General features: G+C 37.1%; 1 protein-coding gene across 1 annotated transcript in view; it reads left to right on the top strand.

The window, feature by feature from the left end:
• Positions 1-733: 733 nt before the first annotated feature.
• LOC108681836 overlaps positions 734-12571 on the top strand; it is a gene marked incomplete in the record, with an annotated part of 21535 nt that continues 9697 nt past the window's right edge. The window contains 4 exon segments of the mRNA XM_018170913.2: positions 734-851; positions 1288-1387; positions 3184-3281; positions 4617-4699. Of these exon segments, the coding sequence (XP_018026402.1) occupies positions 846-851; positions 1288-1387; positions 3184-3281; positions 4617-4699 (287 nt within the window).

Raw genomic sequence — 12571 nt, 5'->3', positions numbered from 1 at the left:
CACCACTCGTGCACACCACTCGTGCACACATTCATTTGCCTTGAGTGGCGGGAAAATGATGCGTTGTGAAAAAAAAGTCGCGCTAATCAAAACTGGCACCGCGTAGATTAAGGGTAGGTCGCAAATTTTGTTCCGCGGTATTCAAAACCATGCTAATCAAGGGATTGCTGTATATACTATATAAATATACTTTACTCAATTAAGCTAATTTAGGTCTCTAATTTTTTTAACCTATTAGATATGCAAACTTTTGAAATCTTTCTATTGTGTTATGTAGCCTCAGTATTAGGCCTTTCATGGCCATTGACAAAATTTTTCTATGTCAAATCGTTTTTGAGTTTTGGGGGTTTTTGTTAAAAAAACGAAAGGTGGTCAAAGTTACCCCGCCGGTCACAGTAATCCCATTTTACAGTACTAGGCTTGTGTACTAGTACTCATAGTTATACTTATAAGAGCTAATGCATGTGCACAGTATTAGAAAAAAAATGTCTAGTATGCCTCTAGTCCATAAGCATGGATGGCCTCATAGATTTTGCTCAGTTTGCACGTCATCATTCCTACTTCACTTTTAGTTTAAATATTCAAGATTTGCTCATCAGTTTCTGCACTAAATGTTAGCAGATTGGTGTTGATTGCTTAATTTGCTTAATTTATGGTATAAAATTAAATTTTTCAGGATGCATTTGGATTTAGAACTAAACTGAAGATTTTAATTCTATTACAGGTAGGTAGTTCAAGATGGTGTCCATCCAGAAACAATCTGTGGTCTGTGTCATGATGGCTTGGCAAGCACAGTGGTCCTCCTTGACCGTCGGGTGGATGGCCAGCAGCAAATCAGATCTCTCATGGAGGTCAGTGGTCCTAGTTGGGTACAGATCTGGAATAAATACTCATTGATAAATATGTAAAACAGTTTATAACTGATGTCACAGTACTAGACCTGCTGGTTGTGGTTAACACTTAATGGTTGAATAGGGGATTCATTGGGAGGTATAACTACAGTTGATCAGAATAGATTTCAAATAATTTTATCTCAGGCAAAATCAGAAAATGTTAGAACCTGATTCATGTTTTTTATGAAAAAGGCACATTTGATTGTAAGATAGGGGCTAAAAATGAAACCAAGATGCTAAAATGTTTCCTGTGTTCTACTCTGGTATTTCTATTATTGGTTCCTACACCTTTGATCTTGGATGTTATAGACTATAGAGCATTATTTCTTTGGAAAAAAAGAAGGCATGAATTCAAAAATTTTGATTGAACAATTGGGTAAACTTAATGTTGCAGGCAGGGAAGATAGCAGCTGCTGCTGGAGAAGCTAACTCTTTAGCCAACCTCCATCTTCATGACAATGGCTTTTTTGATCCATTGGATGATGCTGCATCAGGTATGATCTTAGTTGTTTAACCATAAGTAAAATTTGTCTCTTCTTTGTTAGCTTCCACCCTATCTGTCATAGATTTTGACTATTTGCAAAACTTTGCAATGCTAAAATTGTATGATGCTGAGGAAGGGTGATTGATATACTAGCAAACTATTTGGAAAAGTTCACTACAGTTCATAGGATTTTATGATATTGAGACACCTACCATTTTGAGACTTGACTGTAGGGATGAAACCTAAGCAATTGAATTGTTTGTTGTTTCATATTTGAGTGTAATGTTTCATGTTGATGTTGAGTGTAATGTTACACTTTTATGTGAGGTTTATGTTGAGTGTAATGTTACAAATTTATGTGAAGTTTATGTTGAGTGTAATGTTACTCATTTATTTCACATTTCTGAGCTATGGTTCATGTTTGTCTGTCATTACATCATTTGTGTCTGATTAACATGTTTGTGTTTGATATATAGGTACATGTGTGTAAAATAGTTCATGTTTTATGATATTTACACATTTGAGTGCAATTTACATCAACATGTATGTTAATGATGTTATTTACCTACATGTCCATGTATGATGATTCATGTTGGCTGTGCATGGAGTAAAGAGAAGCTGTACAAGGCACAGCACCCGCTGAGGGCGGCTGCTGTGATGTTAATGATGTTATATACATGTCTGTGTATGATGTTTCATGTTGGCTGAGCAGGGAGTAAAAGGCTTGATCATACTTATGGAAACTAAAGCCATGTGGACATTGCTACAGCAGTTACTGCCACTTCTCTTGAATATATGCCTCCATTTTGCAATGTTTTAGCTCAGAATTATGAAGTTCTGTCACTTAGATATTATTAAGACAAAGGAGTCATTTTCAACAATAACTACAGTTGAACAGAATAGATGTTAAATAATTTTATCTCAGATTCTCTGGCAAGATCAGGAAATTTTACAAACTGATTCATGTTTTTTGTGTAAAAAGTCACATGATTGTAATATGGGGGCTAAAAATCAAACTAAGGTTATCAATCTAGGATGTTATAGAGAAGCAATTCTTCTGAAAAAGAAGGCATAAATTTAAAAAATTTTGACTGAACAATTGGTTAAACTTAATGTTGCAGGCAGGGAAGATAGCAGCTGCTGCTGGAGAAGCTAACTCTTTAGCCAACCTCCATCTTCATGACAATGGCTTTTCTGATCCATTGGTTGATGCTGCATCAGGTATGATCTTAGTTGTTTAACCATAAGTAAAATTTGTCACTTCTTTGTTAGCTTCCACCCTATCTGTCATAGATTTTGACTATTTGCAAAACTTTGGAATGCTAAAATTTTATGATGCTGGGGAAGGGTGAGTGATATAACAAACCATTTTGAAAAGTTCACTACAGTTCATAGGATTTTATGATAATGAGACACATACCATTTTGAGACTTGACTGTAGGGATGAAACCTAAGCAATTGAAATGGTTGTTGTTTCATATTTGAGTGTGATGTTTCACGTTTATGTTGAGTGTAATGTTACACTTTTATGCAATGTTTATGTTAAGTGTAATATTACACGTTTATGTGAGGTTAATGTTGAGTGTAATGTCACACATTTAGCTCACATTTCTGAGCTATTGTTCATTTATGTCTGTCATTACATCATTTGTGTCTGATTTACTTGTTTGTGTTTGATTTATGCATTTGTGTGTGATCTAGTTCATGTTTTGTAATATTTACACATTTGAGTGCAATTTATATCAACATGTATGTTAATGATGCTATATACATGTCTGCATATGATGTTTCATGTTGGCTGTGCAGGGAGTAAGGAAGAGAAGCTGTATGAGGCCCAGCACCCACTGAGGGCGGCTGCTGTGGTGACGCGGCGATGTCGTGGAAGGCCAAAGAAAGGCCAGCAGGTGAGCCAATTGTGCTTAGAAGTTTTTAGCATTTTTTCTTTTAGAGTCTCAAGTAGAGCCTAACTCAGCTCTTTTCTTACTACCATATTTTCATTCATTCTATTTGGTATTTTTAAATAACGAATAAATTATGGAAAAAGGTTAATTTCTGCTCTGACTTGAGCTCAACTGAATTTTACCTTATTACTACCTCTTTTATAAATCATTCAGTTTGTACTTTATTATAACAAATGAAAGCTCAGCAGCCTTATATTTGACTGCTTAGTAATGCACTCATTGTATCATGTTAAGTAGACAATACCATGAATAGTTTGTTCAGCTGAAAGTAATTTCAGTACATTTGGTAAGTGGGGTAAATTCAATATGGAATTATTGCATATGATTGTAAATTAGGTATGAAAATTATTGTGAAAAATTGAAATTCAATATGGAAACTATCTCAAATTCTATTTGTAAATAGGATAAGTAGGGTGCAACAGTAACCAATAGTGAAGAATTCCTATAATTATCTCTTCAGTGAAGAATTCCTATAATTATCTCTTCAAACACTTCTCATGCTATAAAAAGATAATGATGCAAATTTTGGATAACCTGTGCAATTTTTTTGACCAATAGGTATCAAAATAAACAAAAATTTGAATATTTTCAATTTTCCTAATCCTAATAGAAGTCTAACTAGGATCTCTGATTATTTGTTACATTTTGCTCTCTCCACACATACATATTTTTTCTTGCATAACACTATTAATTTAACCATTTATCAGACATATAAACCATGTATGTTATGTAACTAAACATTTCTGCCCTTAATACCCCCCACCATAGTGACAATCCCCAGATTTTTTAGAATTGGTTTATTTTTTAAATGCTCATCTACTCAAGATTTAAGCCAATTTTTTACATATGATGCTGGTATCTATGATATTTTACTGGTGTACTTATAGGACTCAAAAATAAACTTGAGGAAGAGACCGAAGAGTCCAAAGAACTCTCTGCTTGGCCACTATGTCCCCACCTCCTGGACCTTGTTTGAGGTTACCTTATCAATCCTCTACAAATCATCTATCATCTGCCCAACATTCCACTTGTAGCATCACCTACCACTTACTATTATCAAGAATTTAAATATTATTATTCAAACTTGAGAGTTATTCAGACATCAAAATTTATACCCTATCTGCGTTTATTTTAACCATTAAAGTGGCAACATATCCTTCTCTTCAAATAACATATTAATTTGTTTATATTGAATCATTGACATTAAATTGATTCCTATTGTATTTTCATGTTTGATTTTACATGGCATCATGACTTTATATGATTGAATTCATTCAGAAAGTGAAGACGATCTCAGAGCCGAAGACTGAAGACGCAGCAGCAGAAGGCCGGCCTCGCCGCAAGACAACCCTGCCTTCCAGGTGAGTGCTAGCACCAAGTTGCTCTAGCATACGCTCTGGGCCAGGTTCTCACTCTAATCAGACACTCTAGGCTAGGTTCTCACTCTAATCAGGCACTCTAGGCCAGGTTCTCACTCTAATCAGGCACTCTAGGCCAGGTTCTCACTCTAAGCAGACACTCTAGGCCAGGTTCTCACTAATCAGACACTCTAGACTCTAGGCACACACTCTGGGCCAGGTTCTCACTCTGATCACACACTCTAGGCCAAGTACTCACTCAAATCAGGCACTCTAGGCCAGGTTCTCACTCTAATCAGGCACTCTAGGCCAGGTTCTCACTCTAATCAGGCACTCTAGGCCAGGTTCTCACTCCAAGCAGACATTCTAGGCCAGGTTCTCACTAATCAGACACTCTAGACCAGATTCTCACAAATCAGACACTCTAGGCCAGGTTCTCACTCTAATCAGACACTCTAGGCCAGGTCCTCACTCTAATCATACACTCTAGGCCAGGTTCTCACTAATCAGACACTCTAGACCAGATTCTCACTAATCAGAGACTCTAGACCAGATTCTCACTAATCAGACACTCTAGGCCAGGTTCTCACTCTAATCAGACACTCTAGGCCAGGTTCTCACTAATCAGACACTCTAAAAACTTTGCGCAAGCACGATTTTAGCACATGTCACTGAAAGTTCTATCAAACGCTTATGGCTACATCGATCTGTCTGATTTTTGGTGGAAAGATGGAGAAAAACATAGGGAACAAATCCTGATCTTCCAAATTTTTTTAACTCTATTACTTTTCGAGTTACAGCCATTCAAAGTTGGGTATCGTTTATTTTGGGACACCCTGTATAGTGTATGCGCCGGCCCATTTAATGCCTAGACGCATTTATGGCGAGATAAGGAACGAAATAAAAATGAAGTTTAATTGCATATCATGATGAGGTAAGAATTTAGAATTTACTTAGTGTAGAATACGCAGCGAAGTGGAGCTAAAATTTTCCTGGGTGTTGAATGTTCCAATTTTACTATCAAGCAGAAAAGTGGAAAGAGGCCCGTCACTGAAAGAGACCCGGTAAACAGGTATAATGAGCGTGGGTACAAAATATCACGTCTGGCAATGAGTTGGATGACCTAAGTAGTGCAAATCGGGACCTGACAATATCTAGGGCGTGTCACCGAAGATCCTATATGGACATCCACTGTCATTAGAAGCTTTCAACCTCCCTTCTTTTACGCCGAAGGCAGATTTTTAAGGTAAGAACTTAACATGATTTGAATAGTGATAATATAATGAATCTTTTCTAACCAAAAAATTCAAAATTTTCCGATATATTACAATTTATATAGCAAATTGAAGTTAAATTCATCAGTTAAAAATTAGTTTAAGTTTGCACTCGCCGCGCGATGACTGAAAGTTTATTAACGACCTCGAAATATCACGAATGTTTCTAGGGGATTCTTCAATTAAGTCAGGTAGTCATTTCCGGCTCTCCTGACTCATTATATTTCATTTCTAAGAAGGTAATGAGCACAAAGCACCAGCACCTCAGGCAGTCCTCTGTTCCAGTAGTACTCTGATGTTCAGCGCTGGTTCAATCCACTAAACATTGGAGGAAGCGAAGCACTTTGAAAACTTTTTCCCGAGTTCCAGTAACAGTCTAACTTCTGATCAGTTGCACTTATACAGCCTGCGGGTAATAACGCCATTAATAGTGAGATTCGTGATTTTCGCTCAGCATGGAACATGAGCGCACGAAAGTTTGCGAGTTTAATCTTTTTTAGGGCACAACTTGAAGAGCGCAAACCGATTATCTTTTTGGCAGAGCTTTGCAGGCAATTATTGGCCTATCAACCTTTGACCATTCAGTGGCCGCCTATAACACTCCTCGAACGACTCAATGTGATATGCCTCAGCTGGTGACCGCTACAGTTAATGATCGGTATAAAATAATAATAATAAGAATAAAAACAACAGTTCTGCGACTACTTCAGTGAGTTGATTCTAAGTGCACTTGAAAATAGGCGTGAATCACAGTGTCTTAATCGTGACTCATTTTCTTACCAAAAGTACGAACAACAGATAGCGGACATAGCACTGATACGCCCTTATGACGAGCCAATTTAAGTCGAGATGATCCGCAGCATTAGCACAGTGAATCGATATTTGGACAAAACCTCACTCATTTCTTTGAGTGCGGCGCTAAATTAGCCATCTTACATATCTTAGAGCTCAGAGCAGACTTAGCGCACTCCCAGCACACAAAATTCTGCATGAGTTTTGGGCCAAAATTTATTTATAAATTAAATTATTTACATTCAGGTTCCCAAAGTTCTTCAGATGACGTTGGTTGATCAAAATGCAGGTTTATGGAAGTAATTTTAATTTATCAACGACGTTTTGAATATAAAAATTATCTGGTCTACATTGGAGTAATTGCAGTCATTACTGCGACATTGGTCATAGGTTTATCCTGCCACATGAGACAAGCTCGCAACCAAACCAGTTCCCAAAGCATTACAAATTCGAGAAACTTCAACTCAAAATCCGCGATGAATTCAACAGAGAAGCGGGAGAAGCGGGAGGGCTTGGAGAGGATGGTGGAGCGTTTAAATAGCAAGAGACGTAAATACGCGGCGTTGGCAGCTCGGTATCGTTTCGAGTCAGTCGCATTAGAAACGACGGGCACATATGGTGAAACGACTGGTCCTTTAATATCACAGATTGGCCGTCGCATTACGGAATTGTCCGGCGAACGTAGAAAGACTCTATGGTTGGAGCAAAGGTTGGGTTTGGCCGTGCAGAGAGGCAATGCAGCTAGCATCCTAACAGCAGTCAGAGAAAAGTTCGACGTGGGTCCGCTCCTCGCTCTCGTCACAGCTCAGTGACCCTCGAAGTCGGTGTAGGCCACCATCAGAGGCGTTAAGGTCGGGGCCTTGATCATTGACATGAAACCATTCCCTGTTTTTAATTAATAAAATCAATTCTTTTTTTTTTGTTGGAATGGTGAGTGTGGGAGGCCTTTAAAAAAAATTCAACAGCTACAACAGGCTCCGTGACACTCTTGACAACGTCAAACTCAACGAGACCGTCGCTCCCACTGTGCTGGAGGAACCCACCAGCAGCGTCATCTTGCGGTGGCCCGACATAATCCGACCGACGATAGCTGAAGCCCTCATCTCTACGGATTGGACTCCAGCTCCTCGTCTCATAACCACCGGATTTTCTGAACCTTGAAATTGTTTCGGAGATATATTCACGGTTCAAAATTTTCGCGTTGAATCATATTTACGAGTATTATGTTCTTATTTCCGCGAAAATTTCTGTATACAATGCTTCCTATAACTTTAAAATGAATGTTGTTACATTCGAAACGTCGTTAATAAATTGAAATTACTCCTTAAACCTTCATTTCGTTCAACCAACGTCTTCTGAAGAATGATTCGACCCTGCGAAGAAAAATATTAAATTAATCACTTCTCTGGTCATTAAACGCCCTTGTTTAATTAAACAAGCTAATCCTGCTATCTAACAATAATATAAATTTTCAGCTACCTACGGCCTTACTCAGTCAAATCGCATCCTGTTTATAAGCCAGTACCATTTAATAAACCATGAATTAACGTCGTATGTATTGTGTGTTTATAAAACGTGGAACAAGGAAATGAAATTCTGCTCGTATTTTTCCCCTTTAAAATTAACCCTAAGCAAAAAATATAAAAAATCGTAAGAGTATTTCATTGTTTGTATAATTTGTTTTAAGGCCACAAATAAAACACACTCGCTGATTAGTAGTGTTATACGCCATATAAATTACAAGATTTTATCGCATTTTCCTCAATCACAAGCAATCGCAGTACCGGCATCAAACTCATGAAGTTCAAAAACTTTATTCCCTTTTACTTCACAATATGAGACATGAGACTGCTGCGTTCATTCTTTTTAAGTAAACGTTCAATATATAGTTATTATATGTAGTCGATAGAACTTAACGATACCTTCGTTAACTTCCAATGATCAATATGATAACTTTCAATGATCACTTTGTGGTTGTGTATTTCCAGTAAATTGTAACGATCGTTAAGCTTAAACGCATAATACTTGTTATATAAATAAGTGCTTGGATATTGTGTTGATGTTTGATTATATGTCTACTTTTACTGCATTCTGGCCTCAGGTAAGAGGCCTGCGAAGGATATCATTCAATATCATATTATGATTTACATATGAATGGTCATAATAACGATATTAAGCCATTGAAACCAATATGCCGGCAACGTTCGTTGCAGCTTCCGTTGTTAAGATACAATAAAAATTACCAAATTGCTGGTGCATGTAATGAGAGTTGCATTAGAAATATATTGATTATGTATAATTTACCTGGTTCTTAAAATGAGCATTTGAGCGTTTATTGTGTATGAGTATTGATGAAGTTTAAAAACTTTTCGCAAACGCGCAGTGAATAATCCTGTGGTTTATGTTGCATGAGGTAGATTCATAATTGGGAAATATCTACTTATATTGTAGGAAATATTGCACTCTAATGCGTAATTTCAATCAGAAGCTTTCATGCTAATAGGGCCAAAATCGTTTTGGTAATTTTGGATATTAAGCGGATCACAATAAGCGTTTACATAGCAAACTGTAAATAAAATACTTAAAAAAACTTTTTAAAAAACCACGTTTTTCTTGTGGACTAAAAAGTAGAAAATAAATTGTGGCTCGCCCCAAAAAACGTGTGTCGGGCAGATTTATGATTAAAGCAAAAAGCACACAACACACGAATTTTGGAAATTTGATGGTGAACGTACAGCCCGAAAAAACGTGTTAAAAATGCAACGCAGTACTCACTGCAGTGAGTGACAGAGAGCGCATTTTCTCGTCGACGAAAACTTGAGGTCACGGACGGACGGACAGACGGACAGACAGACGGACATGGCGAGCAAATTAGTGAATTTTTTTCCAGAAATGAGAAATGCGCTAAAAAGCGGAGTCTCTAAAAAATCTGACAACTCTTCCCACAGAGCATTGTGAGTGAAGAACTGTTTCGCTAATTGAGCCAAATTAATTTTTAATTTTTTAGATTGCGCGTATTAAGTTCAAAGATTTAAACAAAAACTCGTGCCAAATTTGGTTCAAAAATTGCGGAATAATGGTTCATCCGGCACACAGAAACTCACAGCTGTTTTTTGCCTTATTTTTGGTTGTAGAGATGATTTTATTCGTGATATGTCAGCTCAAATAGCAAACGTATGCAGAATTTGTGCTGCGGAGTGCATAGATGGGTTAAATATTTTCTCAGAAAAGAAAAATCAAGCTCCACTTGCTCTCATCATTAACAAATATCTGCCTTTAACTGTAAGTTATGTTTTGAAGATGCTGATTTGACTACGTAAAGGTTCACGTTTAAACACGTCTATGTTTGGGTTTGCAATACGCAAGTGGCACTGAGGCAGGCACGGTTGCTAGCCGCGTTCATAGATTAATTGCCACTGCTGGCTTTTGAATTTGATAAAAGTTTGTGTACGTGTAATACAGACTTACAGAGGCTTACAGATGTGACCGCGCATCTAAAGTAGGTGCATTTGACCGTTAGGAATTTCTGCAGCAGTAAAACAGTATAAAGTGCGAACAATTTCTTATACCTTGTTTACTGGGATCATGGGATGAGACTACAATAATGCTCAAATGTTGTAATGATTGATACATGCAGTGGTGACTGGTGACTGACTGACTGGTGGGCATACCTAGCTAACCAAAAATTTATCTTTGATAACTGTTGATCTGGGACTGGGCCCTGGGGGTAAATCTGCCAACAAAAAGTTAGCTTTTATAATGCTAAAGTGATAAACTGCCATAAAATTTAGCTGAATTTATGGCTAACCACTAACTTTTATATCAATTTAACTTTGGCTCTATTCTTTGGGGGGCTCTAAAACTTTGATAAACAGACCTAGAGAGCTGAACTTTTAAAATGTTGTAGCATTGACAAGGAGCTTTCCAAAAAGCCTGAAAAAGGTGTAGCATGCAAAGATCAGATGATGATCAATACCTATGTATTGTACATAAATAATTAAATGAAATTAAACCTAACTGCCTAAGCAGTAGTTGACCTTGACATTCAACATACAGTTCATTAAACAAATAAGAAAGTATTAACTATTAAATAAATAACAAAGATGAAGAAATAAAAACACACAGGTAAAAGCAGAGTTTGCACACTGCTTTTACTCTGGAGTCTGGCTTGCTTTCATCTCCTCAAACTCAAAGTGATAATTGTTTGGGGTTTTGTTGCTGTGATGATAACATTTATGATAACGTACCTTGTCGTTCCTGACAATGTAAGACTAACAATCTAACATGTTACATGAGACATGACTATTGTCCAAACTCCAAAGTGAACCAAACTGCAGAATTACACACTGCTGCATCAACCAAGCTTGTTTTGTGCTACTACAATATGTAGCAGTAACACAAGAAGTGGTGGCTGGCGGCCACAACTAGAGGTTTCCTGCCATTTCCTGAACTACGAGATTTCCGCCAGATGAATTACCTCCTATCCAATTGTTAACAAAAGTGCACGATTAGGCTGCAATATTCCAAAAGTAATAAAAATTTGTTACATTGGAGCCACAAGATTTCAGAAATAAGTATAAAAATTCCAATCCTGTCAGTTAATGTTATCAGCCATCAGTGTGGCGCACAGCTAACGATACTTAGCATTACATATTAACACCTGAATTTTCTATCTGAAGAGATTTTTATATATTTTTATTGGACTGCCAGTTAGCGCCTAGCGGAACTTAATTTAGCTTAAGCTTATTGGTCTGCTATTGGTTTTCAAAGTTAGCTGAAAAACTAATCCGATATGGAAAAAGTTAGCTTCACTAATTAGCAGTTAGCAGATTAGTGGAACTGTGCCCACCACTGGATACATGTGACTGGCACAGACCATCGCCTAAAGGCCCTAAAGGGGATTGCTGATACTCGTAACTAAGCGTCATTCATTTGTTTCCTGGGGCTACTAATAATTTTTTACATTATTTTAGGCCTTACAAGTTAACAACATACTGAATGTAGTAAAACTTGAGACTTGACCTATATTATGGTTCCCAAGTTAAGCCCAGTCTGCCTAGTGACAGTGAGTCTGAGTGAGACACCTACCAAGTGCCAACTGTCGTTTAGATGCACTGAAATATAAAAATATCATTTCACTTATTTTATTACATATATGCACTAACTTGTGAAGTTGTGATTTCATATGCATTCTAGAATCTTCAAACCTGCAATGAAACCGGACTCCAAAAGGTTTTGTTATAGATATGATTAACTTTCATGGAATTTTATATGCTTTTAAATTTCTTATTAAATATCATTTCATTGACCAATGACCATTTTTCATTTTATCAACTCTTTTCATTTAGTATCAAATAAAAGCATTTTGTTGTATTTGTTTGAACCTGAGCTGTTTTAAGACTATATTCAAGTTTATACATGATGAATATGGCATCTAAAATACTAGGCTTGTGTACTAGTACTCATAGTTATACCTGTCTCTTATACACATCTAGATGTGTATAAGAGACAGGTTATGGAGGATAGGATAAAACGTTATAAACTACAGTACACACTGCTTTGAATACACCGTACAGTTGTACAGCATTCACCCTTGTAAATGACAGTATACACAAGTACGAACGACTTTATGTTGTGTTCTGAATGCAGTGTACACTAGCACGAAGGACTGGATGTACGTCGTCAGTTAAGAAGACAGTGAAACTCAATAGTCTATCAGGGCGGATCAATTATTTGTATCGTAATTTTGTAGGTAGCAGAAGTTGGAGGTTCAAGCGATGTGTGTAGTTTGTATTTTCATCGTTGTGCT

The sequence above is a fragment of the Hyalella azteca genome, unplaced genomic scaffold (assembly GCF_000764305.2).
Source record: "Hyalella azteca isolate HAZT.00-mixed unplaced genomic scaffold, Hazt_2.0.2 contig17651, whole genome shotgun sequence".
NCBI lineage: Eukaryota > Metazoa > Arthropoda > Malacostraca > Amphipoda > Hyalellidae > Hyalella > Hyalella azteca.
Note: the sequence above shows the minus strand (reverse complement) of the source record. Positions and strands in the feature narration are given on the sequence as shown.